This window comes from Catharus ustulatus, chromosome 24 (assembly GCF_009819885.2).
Source record: "Catharus ustulatus isolate bCatUst1 chromosome 24, bCatUst1.pri.v2, whole genome shotgun sequence".
Classification (NCBI taxonomy): domain Eukaryota; kingdom Metazoa; phylum Chordata; class Aves; order Passeriformes; family Turdidae; genus Catharus; species Catharus ustulatus.
This window is the reverse complement of record NC_046244.1, coordinates 5,950,851-5,971,497: the sequence shown is the minus strand read 5'-3', so window position 1 is coordinate 5,971,497 and position 20,647 is coordinate 5,950,851. Positions and strand designations below refer to the sequence as shown.

The 20,647-nt window shown below is 47.7% G+C and overlaps 1 protein-coding gene across 2 annotated transcripts in view; it reads left to right on the top strand.

The window, feature by feature from the left end:
• Positions 1-9,648: 9,648 nt before the first annotated feature.
• Positions 9,649-20,647, top strand: part of SKI (SKI proto-oncogene) — a 99,282-nt gene continuing 88,283 nt past the window's right edge. Inside the window, exons 1-2 of one of the 2 annotated variants that reach the window (XM_033079614.2) lie at positions 9,649-10,474; positions 10,594-11,515. In XM_033079614.2, coding sequence (XP_032935505.1) covers positions 10,604-11,515 — 912 coding nt within the window. In that variant the 5' untranslated portion in view covers positions 9,649-10,474; positions 10,594-10,603. Of the gene's footprint in view, positions 11,516-20,647 lie in introns of both variants that reach the window. The other variant, XM_033079612.2, reaches the window with a different exon arrangement.

Sequence of the window (20,647 nt, the reverse complement as noted above, 5' to 3'; positions counted from 1 at the left end):
TCAGATCCGAGGAGTTTTTGGGGCTGAGCACATGCAAATGCTTGCAGACACAAGAATTCTCTCCCTCCCTGACTGACAGGAACACTCCTGATCACTGCAGGAGGAAATGGCCATCACTGAGAGAACAGTTTACTTTGCAGGACGTGGATTTGCGCAAAGCCAGCAAACAATTCCACTTGAGTCTCTATTTTCTTGTACTGAACTCCATGTGCTCACAGTTCCCCTTGGAGATTCACTCTTATCTACAGAACAGAAAGCTCTTACTACAAGAAAAAGAAAGAAAGAAAGAAAATCAACCCATTTGCTTACTTTGATTTTGTTTTTGTTAATTTCTGAACAGATGGTAACACACCACAATGGAAGTTTTATAAAAATTTCCATCTTTTAAGTGAGTGCAGGCCTGAAATTTTTCCCTGGTGAAAAAGCAGAGTGTGAGTCATTAAACAGGCTCTGTGCTATCTGCCTGGGATTTTCACTCTGCAGTCAGAAGAGTCAGAAAGCCCTTCCATTACAGTAACTACCTTTTTTTTTTTTCCCCCTTCACCTGGGCAAATGGCCAATTCCATCATCTCAGGCTCAGCAGGAACAAGGAAGGTACAGTCCGAGGAGGGATCTAACACACAGACAAGGGGAGAGGCCAAGAGCAGGAGTCCAGTTCTAGAGCTCCAACAATTGTCAAAAGGAGTGGCCTGATTTATGATTTCTCCAGTCCAGTCTGAATTCAGTAATTGAAAAATTATGGGCTGGGTTTACAAGGGAGACGTTCTGTTGCTCAGCACCTACTGAGTCTTGGCCCCAAATTATCATTATGGAGATAGAGAGTCTAAACTTAATCTTTGTTTGGACTGTGCTTGAAATTTGGCACTGATTGCTGTGGGACAAATAAGGCCCAGAGATGCTGAGTGTTCTTTTCTGCAGGTCTTCTGATGTGACCTTGGAGAGCTGGAGGAGTCCAAGCTCTCTGGTCTCCAGTGCTGTTCATCTTAGTGAAGTTACAGAACTTTGCTGAGGGGGGTTGGACATAAAAAGGGATTTTTGCCTTAAGGCTTCAGGGCATTTTTAAAATCCTTTGTGTCTCTCCAGTGCCCAGTCCTCACACACAGCATCTCCCTGAGCAGTGCAGCCCTCACCAGTTTGTTCCTTTTCTCCTTTGTAATGCCTGTAGAGCAAAATCACCTCAGCAAAACCAAACCAGGCTCTGAAATTTGCATTTTGAACTTTCTGTATCACATCAAGGTGGTGCCTTCACCAGCTTTGGAGTGGAGATGTGACAAAGCTGCTGACAATGAATGGGTTAGAAATGCAGAAAGATGGATGGATGGATGGATGGATGGATGGATGGATGGATGGATGGATGGATGGATGGATGGATGATCAGCCTTCAAGGTCTCTGTCATTCAGGAAAAGATGAGTTAATCCTTCTCAGTCTGTGTGACACTTAATGACATGTACAAGGGAGGTGAATGGCATCTTGTTGCATAGCAAGGGTAATATAGAACACAATTTCCCCTGAAGAAATAGCTCACATACCTTATATAATGAATGAGCTCATTTTGCCTGTGTTTGCCAGAAACAATAAAAGTTAGAAAATGTCCCAGTAATTAAAATAAAGTGTTACCCAGATTTATGGTGAGAAATGTGAAATGTCAGGCAATTGAGTGCAGCTCCACACTCACAAATAAGCTTCACATTCGTTAGAACAGGTTGCATTCATTAGGAGGAACAGTGTGGGTCCAGTGCTGGCCCCAGAAGGCAAGGAATGGTTTCTCCTGCACAGGGAAGGAAAGCAGAGGGGAGGGAAAGGTGCCAGCTGGCACATTCCTGATGGATCCTGGTCCTGGTGGTGATGCTGCAGCAGGCACGGGACAGACAGGATCATTGCTTCAAGATGGGCTTGGATTACATGATGGATGGTGGGGGAGAGGAGGGAGAGTCCCACTGTCAGCCTGCCACGTGCAGGGGAGAAATCTCATAAAAATTTTTGAAGGGTGGAGATGAAAAAGGGAATCTAAGCATGGCCAGCCTTTCCTGCAGTCCTTCCTCTCACAGTCACTGTTCATTATTTTAATATAAATGCAGTACCCAGGAATAGTTTTGAAGTTTACTAGATATGAGCTCATCTCTTGCTTAAAATAATCTTAAACCCTAATTATTTTTTCTTTGTCAGAGGGCCACGTAAGTGAAGTGGGTTTAATCTACATGAATTAATAAATGCACATACCATTCCTGTAGCCACAGGGAGCCCTGGAAGTGCAGAACTGCTGGAGACAGAACTGGAACTCTCTGAAAGTTTGGTGGAAGCTCATTTGAGCAGGTCCTGCTGGAACATCCCCAGTGCCTCTGTGCAGCTGGAGGAGGGCAGGCTGTGGAAATGTCCTGCTGGGACAGGGACTGGGACACTGGGAACTGCTGCCCCAGTGGCTCCTGTCACCAGCTTTCCTCTCTTCTGACACAGCTAATTAAAAATTGAAGAGACTCAAAATGAAAATGCTTTATATAAAAGCTAGTCTGACAGTTGATGCTGTCTAGAAATGAAAATGTTCAGTGTCTTTTTCCTGAAAAAGAGAACAGGGCAATGTTAAATCAGGCACTTCAGTAAATACAAATCTAGTGGGGGGCTTTCACTACCTGTTCTACCAGACTGAAATGTCTGATTCAAAACATAGCCTGTCTTGTCCACTGGAGTATGGAATAGGTCTTATTGACAAAAAAAAAAAAATAAAATTCAAGCAACCCCCGACCACTTTGTCTTTCAGTATTGGGTTCTGTTATTGCATAGGTTTGATCTGGGAGAAGTTCTAGGAATATTACAGAGTTTTGTTAGGAAAAAACCCAGTCATGAAGTTAAAACCAGTTGATTTTAACTTGGTAAATGATTTGGATTGTGATAGAGATCTGCAGGGTGGCCTTAAGCCACTTGTATATCCTCCCTGTTCTGCAGTTCCACATCTGTAAAATGACAGAATGAATTTGTTTCGTTTTCATTACAAGCTTGTAGGAAAAATCTCATTATGCTAATGAGGTGTGCATGTGCTTTAATCACAGGTTCATTCAGAAAGCCCATAAATGAAATAAATATGAGATCAATGCATAAGAATTTGTGAGAAAGGAGTAGAAATCTGGGATTTTTAGGACAGCACGTTCTGAATGAGTGAAGTGATGATGCAAGCACTGATCTCCACAGAGTGCCTGGTGCTTCATGTGTTATTTATAGGAGGCACAGGCCTCTACAATAAATTGCAGGTTCACCTGTCAGACCAGCAGACAGGGGATCACTTTACAACAAGAGGGAAGAGGTCATAAATTTCAAGCAGACTCATTCCCTGCCACGATTTTGGACGTTGAGCTGTTGTAAAGGATGTACCAAAGGACATGAGGGGAGACACCAGGATCAGAAGCCATGGTGATAAAAACCCAGCCAGCAGATCAGAAGATCTCACAGAGTCTTTGTAGCAAAGATGCATTAAGCTTATCAATATAATTTTCAAAATACAGATAGCTTGATGATGAGAAGTTATCTCAAAGATGGATGGGATTATGGAATGGAGAGGTGAATTCCCTGGAGTCTGTGAGAGGCTGTGGAGGGAGGGAATGTTTGGTTTGTGTGTTTTGGGTGAGGTGACAGGGACAAGGCTTTGGTTGGTGTTCTGTCCTGCCTCTGCTGCATGTGCATGCTCTGCCTTGTTTGCTCAAAAAGATTTGAAAGATTTGAAAAGATTTGCTGTTAATGTAAATGACAAAAAGTCTGTGCAGCCCTGAGTCCCTACAGGACTATTCTGTGAGCTCCTTTGGGAATCCCAGGAGTTCCAGCCTTATTCCCTTCTCTGACTGATTTTTCCCAGTGAATTCATTTTTTTATTGGCGGTAGCAAGCATGTTTTTTGGATTTTTTTTTTTTAATGAGGTGTTTGGCAGCGTCCACCAGGACATGTAGGTGCAGAGTGTGTGAGGGAGGGAGGGGTAGCCCTGAGCAACATACCAGGCAACTTGGGAAGAAAAAATTCCAAAAAATGGAGAACTCTTTCCTGTGCTTTTAACAACCCCTCACCTCCCATACTTCCTAGAATGCCTGATGATTTCCTGCAAATTAAATATGAATTTTAGGTGAGAGAAAGTCATGTTGTAAGCAGGTCATATGTTCATTACATGTATTCATCATGGATATATCACCAATGGGCCATGACCAAGGGGTTCTGTACTTGGGAAAGATATAAAAGATACAGGAGACAGGCCATGGAGCTGAGCTGAACAGAGCCAAGAATTTGGAAAAGAGTTAAGGGAATAATGATGAGTTCTGGATCCATGGGGCTCTCTGGGAGAAGCTGCTCCTGTGGTAAAATAAAATCAATGAGCTGGACCAAAGCCCTCAAACACACCTTGCTGCCATTGCTGAAAATTCCAGCCACCTCACTGAGCTCTTTGCCCTGAAAGGTGTCTGTAAAGAGTTGACTTTTCTATTCATAAAGAAAAAAAAAGACAGTTTGAGTTGTCATGTCACAGTTGTCATGAGTATTGCTGACCTTCTCAGACAGAGAAAATTTTTTGTTTGTTCGTCCTAAATACGACTGATTCTTGAAACTTTTTTGGTGACTTTTTAGATATCTTAAATTCAGTGCACATCTCAGAGAAATAGGTACAAAAAGAAGTGGGTCCTTAAAATAAATTAATTCTGGCCAAAAAGATAATTCAGTTCACATTCGTGAAGTAGTTTTCTATAAGTGGAATATGTGTGTTGATGAAAAATGGAAACATTTGAATGAAAAAGACCACCTGGCTCTCAGATAATCCTTTCCAACAGAGAGTTTCAAACCTTATTCCTCAGGTTCTGGATAGTTTGGCATTCCCCAGTTTCACTGTAATTGATCACCGAAAATGACGACTTTGATAAATGATAATCTCTGAAGGAAAAGAGGGAAGGAAATATCCTGGCCATGCAGAAATAGTTTTACTTCTGTGACAATTAGCAATGAATATGTACAGTACAAGCGTGGAGAAAGTGGGAATTGGCTGCTCCAAGGGCTGTGCTGTCTAATGTGAGCTGCAGCAGGAATTTTGACGTGTCGCATTCGCACCCACGCTCTCCCCCCTTCCTTCTCCACAATCCTCACAATAGGCCCTTCCCAAACGTTTTGTCGAATAGCTGCAATATGCAGCACAGCCCTTGCTAATCCCCAGCTCTCCCTGAGCAGGCAGGCAGTGAGAAGCAGAGGGGGCTGGGGGGAACCCTCCGGGAGCACAGTGCTGCTCTGTGTGTACAAACACAGGCACAAACATCCCCCCAGCCCGGGGGACGTGCAAAAGGTGGGACCCGCTGCTGGGGAGAGGCACCGAGTGGAGGCAAAGGAACTGCCTGTTAAATATGGAAAATGGAGTCTGCTTTTTGTTCTGGGCCTTTGGAATCTGTGGGTGGATTGGAACTGGCAGGCAGGGAGCAAACACCCACCCACCATAGGGCTGTGTGGTTCAGAAGTTTACAAGAGTGTTTGTGTTCCAGGAGCTGTTGGCCTTGAAGCCAATGGAGAGGGGGAGGAGAAGAGGGAGAGAGTGAGAAAAACACTGTGGTGTTAGGGCCCTTCCTCAGAGATATTTTTCCCCTCTCCTTTCTCCAGGCTTTGGAAGTGGAGCAAGACAAGCAGTGACTGGGGGACAGATTAATGTGATTTTAAGATGCAGCTCTCACTTAAGAAACCACTGCCACCTGGGCTCCCCCTTTTCCTGCCCTGCTGCTGCTCAGCTCTGCACACTCTGTGGGATGCAAGGATGTGCAAGTTTTGCTGTGTTGTTCCTGCAGGAGTTGAGGCTGTCCTGTCATGGCTTTCAGTTTGGAAGCTGCCACTGCAATTGCTCACTGTCTGAGCACTGCAGATACAGAAACTGAGGCACAGAGAGACTGAGCAACTTGCCCAAGGCAACAGGAAATCTGTGGGAGATCTGGGAATAGACCCCAGATGTCCTGAGTTTTCTGTCTTAACCACAAGACCATCCTTCCTGTCTCTTTGGTAGTCCCCTCTGCTTCAGGAATTCCATTTACGAATTCCACCCATAAACAATCTGTTGCACCATCCAGTGATTTACTTGCATTAAAAAGTCATTTGGAAGAGAAAATGGCACCTCTCTTAAAATGAACTGCAACTACTGCTTGCTGTCCTTTCTTTGTAGGGGATGAAGGAGAGGCAGTGAAAAAACAACCCAGCTTCCAGAGCTGAGAAGCTTTTCCATTGCTATCCAAACTTCCTGCAGGCATTAGTTTGGTTCTTTAAAAGAATCAGGAACTCCATATGTGATGTTTGAGTATATCTGGCCATTTATATTTTAGTGGATTAAAAAAAAAAAAAGCCTGAAACTGCACTAAATCCATCTAGGGAGTGATCCTGCTGCTGGTCCCCATTGTATCGAGTGTCTCTGATGACAGTCTGGTGAACTGCCACAGCCCTGGGGGAATTCACTGTGTGTCTGGTGCTTCTCCCTTGTCACAGTCACAGTCAGAGCTTCCCTGAATGTTGGCTGAATGTTGGAGGGGTTTTCATGCTACCAAAGCACACCCTTCACTTTGGAAATGGTGGGGTGGATGGATGGTCCCTCATGTTATTGAAAGGTACCATACATAACTTCTGAATAATATAATTTTAAAATTATTCTTGGCTAAAACCTTTTAGATTATCCTGTTACCCAGTGAGGAATATTCCTAACCCTCCTTTCTCTTAATGTGGTTACTTCTTTAGCATCAGGAATCAACAAGGACTGCATGGCCTAAATTGTTAAATCCCATTTTTAGACCTTGGTATTGTGGTAATGTCTAAAAATCCCACTCATGGATCAAATCCACATGTGATGGATTCTATAAACAAAACTTCAAGGGTCCTTCTTGCTACCAGTGGCTTTCTAGTGAAGCAATTTGAAGATCCTCCAAGTGTCTTCTCTGAGCACATGAAGACACAACATGTTTGGTTCCTGCCTCTTCTGAAGCCTTTTAGCCCTTTGAGGGTTGATTTCAAGGTTGGCTGTGTGAGAGTGGGCTCCTCTCAGGGGAAATACTGACTTAGGGGAAAGTCAAAGCTCTTATACAACTCTTACACCTTTTCCCTTTATTCTAAAGGGGATTTCAGAATATAAAAGTACAAATAAAACACAAGAGCTTGGTGTGTGCCCTGCCCCATTACAATGAATCTGAGTAAATCACAGAGGGTTTGGTTTCCAATTGCTCTTTTGAGCACTGTTTGGATATTTGTCTGTGTGCTCCTCCTCTTTTGTCCCGAAGTGTTTTTTCTGCTGTTCCACTGCCATGAGCTCTTCCAGATGAGACTGTCCAAAATTCGGTGTCTGTGTCCCTCAGTCACACTCCATGGAAGAGCAGCGCTTAAAGTCCTTGTCGCATTGCAAACACTGTTAACAATTGTGCTGGTGTGAAAGTGCTCCCCAGCCCTTTTTGGCACACAATTGACAGAGCTCTGAGATAACAGTGGAAACCTTTTCAGCCTGTTCCTTATGGTGATGCTAAGTGGTGATTGAAATGTTTGTTAGAATTCTGGGAGTGCACTCCATGGAAAATGGGAGAAGACACAGTTGGGTTTTTTTTTTTCTTTGAAATTTAATATTAGTAGAAAGTAAGAGCATCTCACTCCTGAGAATAATAAATGAATAATAAATTCATAATGGAGCTGGCAGTGCTGCTGGGTGTCTGCTGTGGTCAGTGGGTGTTTGTGCTATGGTCAGTTGGTGTCCATGCTATGGGCAGTGTGTGTCCGTGCTATGGGCAGTGTGTGTCCGTGCTATGGGCAGTGTGTGTCCGTGCTAGGGGCAGTGTGTGTCCGTGCTAGGGGCAGTGTGTGTCCGTGCTATGGGCAGTGTGTGTCCGTGCTATGGGCAGTGTGTGTCCGTGCTATGGGCAGTGTGTGTCTGTGCTAGGGGCAGTGTATGTCTGTGCTATGGGCAGTGTGTGTCCGTGCTAGGGGCAGTGTGTGTCTGTGCTAGGGGCAGTGTATGTCTGTGCTATGGGCAGTGTGTGTCCGTGCTAGGGGCAGTGTGTGTCCGTGCTATGGTCGGTGTGTGTCCGTGCTAGGGGCAGTGTGTGTCCGTGCTGTGGGCAGTGTGTGTCCGTGCTAGGGGCAGTGTGTGTCCGTGCTAGGGGCAGTAGATATGTCAGTGCCCCAAGCAGTAGGTGTCTGTGCCATGGTCAGTACATGTCCATTCCCTGGGCAGTGGTCACTGGGTGTCTGTGCCATGGTCAGTGACTGTCTATGCCATGTACAGTGTATGTCCGTGCCCTGGTCAGTGGTCAGTGGTGTCCGTGCCATGTGTATGTCCGTGCCCTGGTCAGTAGTCAGTGGTGTCCGTGCCCTGGTCAGTGGTGTCCGTGCTATGTGTGTATGTGCATGTCCGTGTCCGTGCCCTGGGCAGTGGTCAGTGGTGTCCATGCCATGTGTATGTCCGTGCCCTGGTCAGTGGTGTCCGTGCCCTGGTCAGTGGTGTCCGTGCTATGTGTATATGTGCATGTCCGTGCCCTGGTCAGTGGTGTCCGTGCCCTGGTCAGTGGTCAGTGGTGTCCGTGCCCTGGTCAGTGGTGTCCGTGCCCTGGGCAGTGGTGTCCGTGCCCTGGTCAGTGGTCAGTGGTGTCCGTGCCATGTGTATATCCGTGCCCTGGTCAGTGGTCAGTGGTGTCCGTGCCCCCCGCGGTTGTCGCGGTGCTCTCTCATCGGTCGGTAGAGGGCGCCCGTTCCCGGCGTGCGGGGGCTGCTCGGTGCCCTCGGACACTCCGGACACTCCGGACAGCCCCGGACACTCCGGCCAGCCCCGGGCACTCCGGACAGCCCCGGACACTCCAGCCAGCCCCAGCCCCGCGGGTGGGAGCCCAGGAACCGAGCCGCCCGTGTGCCACCAGTGTGACCTTAGCGCTGCCTCTGCCTTCCTGCTCCAGCGCGGCTCGGACAGCCCCAGCCCTGCCCACCCGCGCTGCGGTTGCGCCTCTCGCTCCTTCCACGCGTTGAGCGTCGCCCGTGGGTGGAAGGAGCGTGTGACGTGTGCCGAGAACACATGTATGTCGGAGCAAGGGAGCACACGTGTGCGGGGACAGGGGAGCACACGTGTGTCGCTCGGTGGGCTCGGGGTCCCGGTGCCCCGGGGATGCGCTCCGGTCCCTCGCGGTTGTCGCCCATCAGCCGCCTGTGATGCTGTCGGCGCGGGGCGTGTGCCCGCAGTTGACGCCGGGCAGGGCTCCGTGAGTGCTCGCACACGCTCCGCGCCCCGCGCCTGTTCCATTTCAGCGCTGCCAGAAATCCAGCGGCGAGAGGGAAAAAGCCCTCGCCCTACCGCCCCTCCTCGGCGGCGCGGCGGTCCGTGAACCCAGCAGTTTATCCTCCCCCCGCTCCCTCCCTCCCTCCCTCGCCGGCGCTGCCGCGCGCCCGCCCGTGCAGCGGCTCGGCTCGGCTCGGCTCGGTTCGGCTGAGCTCGGCACGGTTCGGCTCGGCACGGCTCGGTTTGGCGCGGCACCGCTCAGCACAGCCCGGTTCGGTTCGGCACCGCTCAGCACGGCTGGACTCGGCACATCCCAGCTCGGTTCGGCTCGGCGCGGCTGGGCTTGGACCAGCTCGGCTGTGCTCGGCTCGGCTCGGCCGGGCTGATCCCGGCACATCGCGGCCGGTCTGGGCGCAGCGCGAAGCGGGAGGCGGGCGCTGTTCCTGGAAGAGCCCGGCCCGGGGAGTTGGTCACATTCTTGGCCGGGATTCAATGACTGAGGCAGACACCAACAAACAGAGGGGGGGAGGCGGAGGGCGGGAGGCTGAGCCCGCCTGCATTAGCTCAGCTCTCAGGCACTCTCAGTCACTGCTGGAAAGAGGAGCTGGGAGGATGTGCGCGCTCTCACCGCGGCTCCCCACGGCACAACGAGAGCACCGGCACGAGTGAGGGCAGCGAGGCGAGCCCAGAGGCGAGGAGCCCTCCCAGGCCGAGCCCAGGGACCACGAGGGGCAGCGGAGCCGCTCTTCGCCCGTGCGGAGCCGCTTCGGCACTGCCGGAGATTTTGGGCCTTTTCTCCTGCGTTGTTCCAGCGTTCTGCCTCCTCCTGCTTTTTACTTTCCTCCCCCGCGCCTTCCCTCGGTGGATATGGACAGAAGGGGGATCACTGCAGAGAAGCAGCAGCCGCCAGAACATATTTGAGCCGCGGGTGCTCGGAGCGTGGCACAGACTTTTTGTGTTTCCGTGGGTGGTGTGTGTGTGTGTGTGTGTGTGTGAGTGAGTGTGTGTTGGAGGTGTGGGAGGAGGGATTGGTTTGCCTGGGGGTTGGCTGAGGGGGTGAGTGCTCGGATGAAGACCTCTTTTTGCCGTGATTCTCTGCTCCATCGGGGCAGCTTGGAGACTTGGAGGGTTTGAAATTGTAACGCGAACCAAGAGGAAAGAAAGAAGAGAGAGGCACGCATACAAAAGGATTTATTTCCTCTCCGTTAGTGGATTGCTGAGTGAGAAGGAGGAAAAACACAAGGGTGGGTTGTTTTATTTTGTTCATATTTTTTCCTTAAAAAAAATAAAAAATCCCTTAAGTGGATTTGCATCAGGGTGGAAGATAACTGGGGATTTTTTTTGCTGTTTGTTTTGGGAATAGAAACTAAAAAATGGAGACTGTAAGTAGAAGCAGCTTCCAGCCTCATCCAGGACTGCAGAAGACCTTGGAACAGTTTCATCTGAGCTCTATGAGCTCCCTGGGTGGCCCTGCTGCTTTCTCAGCGCGATGGGCACAGGAGATGTACAAGAAAGACAATGGCAAAGACCCAGCGGAACCTGTACTGCATCTGCCCCCGATCCAGCCTCCTCCGGTCATGCCTGGTCCCTTCTTCATGCCCTCGGACAGATCCACGGAGAGGTGCGAGACCATCCTGGAAGGGGAAACCATCTCCTGCTTCGTGGTGGGCGGAGAGAAGCGGCTTTGCTTGCCCCAGATCCTGAACTCGGTGCTCAGGGACTTCTCCCTGCAGCAGATTAATTCGGTGTGTGATGAGCTGCATATTTACTGCTCCAGATGCACTGCTGACCAGCTGGAAATCCTCAAAGTCATGGGCATCCTGCCCTTCTCCGCTCCTTCCTGCGGGCTCATCACCAAAACTGATGCTGAGAGGCTTTGTAACGCCTTGCTTTATGGTGGCACCTACCCTCCCCACTGCAAGAAGGAATTCTCTAGCACAATTGAGCTGGAGCTCACGGAGAAGAGCTTCAAGGTGTATCATGAGTGCTTTGGGAAGTGTAAGGGACTCCTGGTGCCAGAGCTTTACAGTAACCCCAGCGCAGCCTGCATCCAGTGCTTGGACTGCAGGCTCATGTACCCACCTCACAAATTTGTGGTCCACTCTCACAAATCGCTGGAAAACAGGACTTGCCACTGGGGCTTTGACTCTGCAAACTGGAGATCCTATATCCTCCTCAGCCAGGATTATGCTGGGAAAGAGGAGAAAGCTAGACTGGGCCAGCTCTTAGATGAAATGAAAGAAAAATTTGACTATAACAACAAATACAAGAGGAAAGCCCCCCGGGTAAGTGATGCCTGTAATTTTAAAGGGGGCGGGGGGAATTTCGGTAATGTTCATCGATATACCCAAATTGTTACCGGCTGCTTTTCCTCGGAGTCATTTAGCAATTTTAATCGTGTTCTCCATTCTCCCCGGGTGTGTGTCACTGTGGAGGAGCAGTGCTCGAGATGACACCTTTATTTCTCTGCTTGTGTTCTGACCACGGTGGCTGGAGTTTGTTTAAATTACGTGTGTGCATTTGTATATTTTACTATGTGTGGACCTTGATCTTTGAAGCCCGTCACACTGCCCCAGACTTTATCTGGCAGTGTGTGATTTCGGGTCCTCCAGGGCTTCTTCACTCAGGGGTCAAGGCAAGGAAAAGCCAGAAAAAAGGAGCAGGTACTGATGGCTCCAGACACAAGTCCATGCACTTTTCTGTCGATTGCCAGGGATGGAGGTGCGGGCTCAATGCTCTGAATGCTTGTATGGAAGTAAAATGTGCCTGTAAAGAACAAAAAAAAATTGTGCCGGTAGTGCGGGTTACTGGTTTATAGATGAAGTGTTCGGAACGTGAATGGAGAAGTCCCTGCTTTTAGAGTATCCCTGTGGAGCCTGAATTTCCCCAGCAGACAGGCTTTTGTATATTGGATTGTGTATACATCCAGCAAATGACTCTGTCTAGGGCCAGCTGCAGCAGCTCCTTGAGGTATTCCATTCCAGACAGCTAAAGCACATTTTTTTTAGGTGCCACTTGTTTTCCTTTGAGTCTGAGCTGCCTTTAGATCCCAGAAATCCCTGGTGTGTGGGTGGGAGGCTGCCTTGGCATCTGGCAGCGGTCCTGCTCCATGGGCAGCAGTGCCACAAGGCCTTGGGGACTCGCAGACACCGGCGTGTCTGTTTGTCTGTCTGTCTGTCTGTGTGTCTGTCTGGCTCCTGGGATGGTGCAACTGGCTGGGGATGAGCAATGCTGCTCCCTGCTCCTTCCTCCCCCCGGTGCGAGGGGAAAGCAAACTCCTGCAGATTTGGTGTCTGGGCTCTGCCCCACTGCCAGGGATTTCCAGACTTTGGGGTTTTGTGTCTGGAGTGGAAGGGGCAATGCACAAACCTGGAAAAGAGAAGTGACGTTTAAAGCCTGCTGTGAAAACTCTGAATTAACTCACCACATACCTGTTTAAAGGGGCAGACACACACTCTAAGGTAGAGTTTTTATTTATTAAAAAAAAAAGCAACAAAAATACCCAATCAAACCCCAGATTTTTTTAAAAAAAGACTGCTGTGCCAAGTACAGTAATTCCACAACCAGACTGGGAGGCCCAGTGAGCCCATCCGACCGGGCTGCACACTTCTGGATTAAGGAGCAGAGTCTCACTCTTGCAGTTCCAGTTTCTCTCCTGGCCCCTTGTCCTCACCCCTCCTTCTCCTCCCCGGAGTGTCAGGACGCTGTGACAAAGCTGGGCTGTAATGAGGCACATTATCCCCGTGGTTGGAGGTGGATGTGTTTTTAATGGCTTGTCTATTCTCCGTCAGTCATGTGCTGAGATGGAATGGTGGGATAGATCTACATGCATGGGAGAGGAGAATATGGCTCTCAAACTGGAGACGTTTTTCATGCTGGGAAAGGAATTTTCTAGGGCATGCTTGGTTTGGGAAGTAAAATGAAGAAATCTCCACGTTTTTGTTGTAGATAGGTGCTGTTTCCCTGGCTTGGTCATTTCTAGAGTCTAATTAAAATGAATGTTAGTAGAGAAGTGCTTTCCTTTTCTTGCAAGGCTTTTTCAGTGTTCTCTTCAACTGCAGCACTTATCCAGCACCCCAGGCGAGGCTGCAGAAGGAGAACAAGGAAAGGTTACTAAACCTCAGTTTTTTTGGGGACCCTTTCATAGGTCCTAGATGAGAACATGAGAAACACTCTTCCCTCACCCTCCAAAATCTCCCTGGAGTGCCACACTTCTTGCTGAGTGAACTAAAGATATCTAATAGTGAACGCCAAAAATTGTGGAAGGAAATGGTGGCCATCTATTTTTTGGAAAATTTTGCCAGAAATCCATCATGATGAAATTCTAGATCTCCTGCATAAATTCATCTGGAGGGTGGCAGGGAACGAGGTGGGGAAGAATAAAGTGCTCAAACGATGGGGTAGGGAAAAAAAATTGTTTTATCTCATTTTAAGTTTCGAGGCCTTCAGGACTCTTCTATTCAAACAGTGCAGTCCTGAGGAGACCCTGACGGTGCTGGCAGAGTTTTGTACACTTATCCTTCCTTTTCCTGAAGTCTTTTTCCATTGGGCTTAGCCAACGGATATCATATGCTAAGGTCATTTGTGTTGTGGCAGTGTGTGTGGATAATTACGGAGAGATTTAATCAGACTCTAAGATTGGTAGGCTGTGGCCAGGGGCAAGTAACACTGGAGTAAAGTTAGATGCCTAGTGAGGAAATGACAGGATGGTCCCATTCCGTGTGTGTTAAATCCTGTGTGGGTTTTGTGTGTCTGTGGGGCTCTGGCTGCCTTGGGGATGAAAGGGTGAAGCACATGTGTCTTTGTGGTGGGCTTCCTTTTTGATGTAGATCTCAGCTTTGCTTTGTTCTGTTTCATACAGAGGTGTTTGTGTTTGTGATGTGCTGTAAGCTGCTGTGTCAGATATTGGGTTTTCTGCTTTCAGGAGTAGCCTTTTTTTTCCAGTCTCTCAATTTATTTATTTCTCTGTGTGTACAGACACATTGCTTTGTGTGGTGTGTTCTCGCTGGGGCTCTGGTAGTATGTTGGTAGCATGGGATGCATATGACCAATTTTATGGCTGTTTAAGCAGCAGTGAGTGTTTTGACCTTTTCATGTGTCTCCATGAGGTTTCTGTGATGAGGTCTGGAGATTCTGCCAGCACAGCTCTGCCTTTTAAGGGTCTGACTTAAATGGAGGAGCTGGGTTGGCACAAGCCTCTGGTGCAGATTCAGCGTAGTGGCAGAACTGCCTTTTTTTCCTCTCTTTTTTTTTTTTTTTTTTTTTTTCCCTTTTCCTTTTTTTTTTCCTTGGCATGGTTTTAAAGCTTTGCTACAAGGCGTAGCTTTTCCTAGATATTTCATTCCCAGTGCATATTTCTCTCTACATCAAGTATCTGTAGTGCATATCCATCCTTCTGTACCAGGGGATGGATGTGTGGATGCAGAGATTTCCTCTCTGTCAGCCCTGTTGGTTGAACAAGACTCCTGTTGCCTGGTCTTGCCACTTGCAGAAGAAGCCTTTGTGAAGTCAGCAAAGGGTCTTAACCAAAAGCTGGAGGGAGTTGTGACAGCTGGAGCCCCCCACTTGGGCAGGGACCATAAAGACCTAAGTCACATTCCTTACTCTCTTCTAAAATTTTGGTTTTTATGTCCTCCTTGTTCATGCTTGGATGAGTAAGTGACCTCCCATAAGGTCTTTCACTGCTGCCACTTCCCAAAGCTCTTTCTTTTCTTGAGGTGTATAACTTCTCCATTTTACTTATTTTGTGCCCTTCACTGGGTGTTCCACCTTCCCATGCAGGGTTTGTTGTGCTTTGCTTTCTCTCTGCACCAGCACAGCTTTTACTTGTGTGGGTGTCCTGTTTCCTTACCTGCCTCATCCCATCCACCATTACTGGTGTGGAGCACGGCCATTCCATTCTGGGGCATTGCTAGAAATTTAAGAAGTGAATAACCTGGCAGGGTTGCAAAACAGGGTCCTAGAAATCCACCATCAGTGCCAGAGCCTTTCCTTGGGCTCAGCTCGCGGTGCCTGTGCGCGCTCTCCCGCGGCACCGCCGTGGCCTGGCCGTGTCTGTGCTGTCTGTGGCACTGCTCTCCACTCCCTGCTTGCCTCACATCAGGATGCTCCTCACACAGAATTAGTTCAGACGCAGCCCTGAAGGCTTTGTTGGTTGCTATTTCCAGAAGCAGAGGGTGGCTTAAGCTGTGTCTATTTCGAACCCTTTTCTCCGATACTGAACCGAGCGCTGTTTGACGGCGCTTTGAGATTCCCCACCTGTGTGCCAGACGTGTCCCCTGAGCAGGACTGGCTGTGAGCAGAGCCCAGCAGAGGCAGAGCTGTCCTTGCACGCGTGTGAGCACACCCACACACCCAGCGCTGCCGTGTTCCCACGGTTCAAGTCCCAGCAGCACTTCTATGAAGTAGCTGGAAGCCAGAAGCAGCATTCTGGGTACTGACACACAAATGAGCACATGAGGCCTCCCACTTTATTTCACAATGCCTCCCAACCCAGCGCTGCCACAACATGCAGCTCGCTCAGCTGGAGGAAGGTTTAGCCAGGTCAAGTGTGCAGCAGAATCAAAGAACCCAAATTGCTGCGAGCGGAGCGGCGCGGCGCTGGCGTGGATGGAGGGAGGGAGGATCTGCGCTTTTAGGTGCTGTGCTGTGCTTCATGGCCGCCTGAAAGGCTGCAGGAGTACAGCTGGAATTTGTGTCTTATCCTGAAGTTCTGCCTCCTGGCAGTAGTAACCTTTATTTGTTAATAGGTATGTCCTGTGGTGGGTGTAGCAGAGAGGTTCTGAGTTGATTCCCTGGCAATGGTGTTAGACTACAGGGCTGGTCTATTCCTCTTGGTAGAAACTGGCATGGAAAATATTGCAAAATTTTTGCCAGACAACTGAGGGTTCACTTGTTTTCTCATGGAATATTGAAGTCATGTCTTCTACCTATATTCAAGAATTGTTTTAGAGATTCTCCAGTAAAAACTTAGAAGTCCCTAAAACAAAAACATTGACGTGTTGGGGCAGTAGTTTAGTTCAGAAGCCTTTTACAGCTTCAGAAGTGACACCAGCTTGATGGAAATCCCGTGTACCCAGGGAGAGGACAGTGTTTAAGCAAACATCAGCAGTTTTTCCCAAGCATGCAAACAGTTTTACAGATGTTGTAGATCGAGAACAAAGCAGCAGGTACGTGCATGTGTGTTGGACAAAGAGTTGGCTGCCAATGATCTCATGGTGTTGAGTCAACCACGGCTCCCTCTTGCTCCAGAAGAGTTCCTAAGTTCCTCAAGTCAGTTCTCTTGAATTAGGGCGAGAATTATATGCAATCTCTGCTTTTGAAAAGCACTGCCTAAAATATTTAAACCTCTGCCTCTCCCTCCATTGTCTGGGCTGTCTTGCTTGCCTCTCCATTTCTGTGGTTTCGGGCTTGGGCGTGTGTTCTGCCCAAACAGTAGCACGCTTTGAAGATGCGTGTAAACACCGCTCGTTTTTTGGATGTGCTGGGAGCCTGACACCTGGTCCCTGGCAGGCTGTGAGCCCAGTTATCGCTGGCTGGGGCTGGCTGACCCAGGAGGGTGTGTTTGCACTTGCTGAGAGGCGCCTTTGCATTGGTGTTGTAAAAGCATCTGGAGGCGTCTGCGCCAGGCTGTGCGAGCGTGTCCAGGCAGCGCAGCAGGGCTGGAGCCTCTCCTTCCTTATCTGCACCCCCAGCACTGCCAGAGCAGGGGGGCTCCAGGACCACAGCCTGTTTACAGAGATGCACTGTCCAGTCTCAGAAAAAACTCACCTTATGTTCCTCTGCTGGCAGTAATTTCACCGCAGCGAAGGGTTTGAATGGCCCCAGTGCAGTAAGGAGTGGGCTGGTGCTCACTGGGGATCACTGGTGATTGAACTCACATTGCTGGCTCAGCTGGCCAGACTGCTTTGCCATCACATGAGGAGCTGTGTCTCCATGTGTGCAGTATTAAGACACAGTTTTATTTTTTTTTTTAATATCTGGCTTGGTTTAGTTGTTTTGGTTTTATTTTAAAGCACACTCTGGACTTTATAATTCTCATTTAAGAGGGAGCCATCATGGAAGACTTACTCAAAACCAGTAGGGGGATCTTGGAAAAAAATTAGACAAAAATGACTTATACTGGATTGTTGAGAATCTATTGATAGAATCCCATAATTACCAGGCTGATCTATTTTAGCTGAGTGGCCGTAGAGCACTTAATTCAAATTGATCTTCACATACAGGAAGCATTACTGTAAAATGCAGGAATGTAGCATGTTTTTGTTTGAAATCTGTCAATTAGAGCATGTGTGCTAATGATACATTTTATTAGATAATATCTACTTTGCATGTGTTTTGTGTATTTGGGTAATGTATATTGTGAGTTAATAAATCAGCACCAATTTTTTAATGCTGTTTGACTCTAATACAGGCAGTGTACATTCTTGGGAAATAATTTCAGAGAAGCAAGTTTGCTCTGAAAAAATATCCTCTGGTCCCTTCCCTCCTCCTTTATACCTTGTGCAGTCTTGTATGCCTTAAATTTCATTGCCAACATAGAGATTCAGGCTGAGATTGTCACAGAAATCACCTGCTCTGGATCTTCTGGAACACAGCAGGTTAATCCGAAGGTTTGGGGCTTTGGGGCCGGTTCTGCAGCTCCCACTCAAGCAGTCAGCCCATAGTAACTGGAACCAGTTCACCCACAAACCACAGCAGAGTCATGTATCAGACTCCTTCCTGTGTGTTGGCTGGCAGAGAGCAGGACAGATCTGAGCCAGTGTCCCAGTGCTGAGGCAGAGTGGCTTCACTAAATTTATGGCTTTAGCTGATATTTACTGCACTGTGCTGACTCTGAGACCCTGTAGTTCTGCTGCTGCAGGATTTTCATTTTGCTCATTAATGAGGATTTGGTTTAGTAGACATTTGGTGCTCTGATCCTGGTGGATCTCCCTGGATGGGGCAACTGGGAGCTGGCTTCAGACTGAGAGAGTCTTGTCTGTTAGTCACTACATGCAAGGTTTGGTTTTAAGGTTGTGGTAGGGATCTATCACAGAGATCTCTTCCTGTGTTTAGGATTTGTCAGTTTTTATTTTTTTACTAAAGGAGAAATATGTCTAAGGTTAGGATAAGGACCAGCATTTTCTGCTGGTGCAGATTCAAGGACCATAAGCTTGGCCTCAGAGTTAAATCGGGATCAGTTGATTTGTGCAGCTTTCCTTGGCATTAGGGAATCCTGCTGGCTGCTGGAGACTGGCCCCTCTGCACTGAGATAACGATTTTGCTTTGACTTTTGGTTGGATGAGGTGACGAAAACACTGATACTAATTTGAGCTCTGATCCTGTCAGAGGGTGATGGACAGAGCTCTCCTGGGAGCCAATGGGAATTCCCATGTGTGGAGCTCTTATCATTGCTCCATCCATGGTTTGGTTGCTATCACGTAAAATTAGGCTTCTCTAAGCAGTGGATGCATATTAACACAACCTGATAAGCTGCACAGACAAATGTTCTGGGAAATGAGGCAGGTCCTGCCATCCTAACTCAGCCTTGTTCTAACAGTCCTGTGTAAAGAGTCAGGGAAAACACACACGAGGGTAGAGATTCTGTGTGTATGTAAAAATTGCAGCATCATTCTGTATGCTAGAGGTAAACAGCAAAGGAGCTAATCAATAACCTGGGCTGGCTTTGTTGTTTATTGATTTATGTACAGTTACCTTTGCACATGCTTTGTAGAAAATGTTTGGTTTTCTGTAATTTTTTTTTTCTTTTAAAAAATGGAAGCTGTTTCTGTTTTGGTGTGAGAATCAGTGCTCCTGGAAGCACTGCTCAGGCTTTAAGGTTTAAAAGACAGCAGCATTATCAACAAGATAAGGCAGAGCCTGGTGCTTGTCTTTTCCTGGGGAGGATTCCAGTGATGGATTTGGGGGCTGTGGTACCCGGTGCTTTGTTCCTCACCCGCTGTTCTCACTCAGTGCTATCGTTTTATAGAATAAGGTCATTGACTTGGATGGCTTCTTGGTTTCTCAACCCTTTTCACCAGCCAGTTTGTGTAATGTCTGTCTGAAACATTGAGTAAGGGCATTGAAATAGCAGACAGGATATCAAGTGTTCGGAAGTCTGGGTTAAGTATAACAGACAGTTCTGGCTGGCAAGAGGGGAGCAGCCCCTGGAGCTCTCTCACAGCTCAGTCTGTGGAAAAACAAAACTTGGGGTTCTGCACCCCCATTCCAGCTCTTCCCCTCTGTTCCCTCCACACCCAGCTAATTAATCGTGTGTGGGTGCTCCTCTTTTCTAGATATGGCTTCCTTGTTTCTTAGTGGCACAGAATTGTATGTAATAATGTCTCTTTCTAAGGATTACATAAGTTGAAGATGATTTCTCCACTGGGAGAATTATGCAAGTTTAAACTGAAATGTATTTAGAAAGCTTTTATGTGTGTGTTTTCTGACTTGCAATGCAGAGGGTGATTTATTTGCATCCTTAATTGAACAACATCTGTTGGGGTTGGAAGAAAAACCATTTCATATCTTTTCACTGTCATATCCTGCATTTTTTATTAAGTTCTCTACCCCCTCCACTTCTCACAATACCTGTGTCCAGGTAGATCATCCAGGCTCTCCTGTGGGATGTTCTGGGCTCTGCAGCACTGTTGTTTTCTTTCACTTGTTGGATTTCACAGAATCATTGAGGCTGGCAAAGACCTCTGAGATCCCAGATCACCACCCTGCCTGCACACACCTGAGTGCTGTGTAAAGTCCTTTATTACCGTTAAATAGTCTGCAATACCTCTGTGATGCTGCTCTTGGTGTGCTTTGGTTTAGTGAGGAAGTTCCTGCTGCCCTTGAGCAAAATCAAGGTTTGTGTCCCAGGAGAAGAAAGCAGTGCAGTCAAGAGCATTTATTGAACTTGAAGAGGGTGAAACAGCCTTGTTTGAGTGTGAATTTCTCTGTGAAAAATTCCAGAGGGTCTGGAGAGCTGCTCCTGCACTTTGGGAGAATCACTTTATTTCCCTGCCTGTGGAATACTGGAGTGCTGCACTCCTGGTGCTGGGAGCTGCTGTTTCCAGGATCCAGCTCACAAAATTAATTCTGCTGAGTAATAAAAAATACAAAGTTGCACAGGCATCCTGCTGCTTAACCAGGCAGAGGTTGCAATTGTACCAATTAGAAGCAGTGAATTACTTTAAATAATTAAAAAACTAAGTATTAAATTTTCCTGGGTTCCATATTTTTTCACCCTACAAAATCTTCAAGGTTGTTCAGGTTTACCTGTTCATAGCAGTAAAATAAGTTTTATAGCTTTCATACAGAGTAGCAGACTAAAAAAAGGCAGAAAATGCACAATATTAAGGCTAAAATGTTAGTAAACTTCACTGATGTAATGAATTTCAGACTTACACTTTTGTTATTAAGAATTATATGTTAAACAGGCTTTT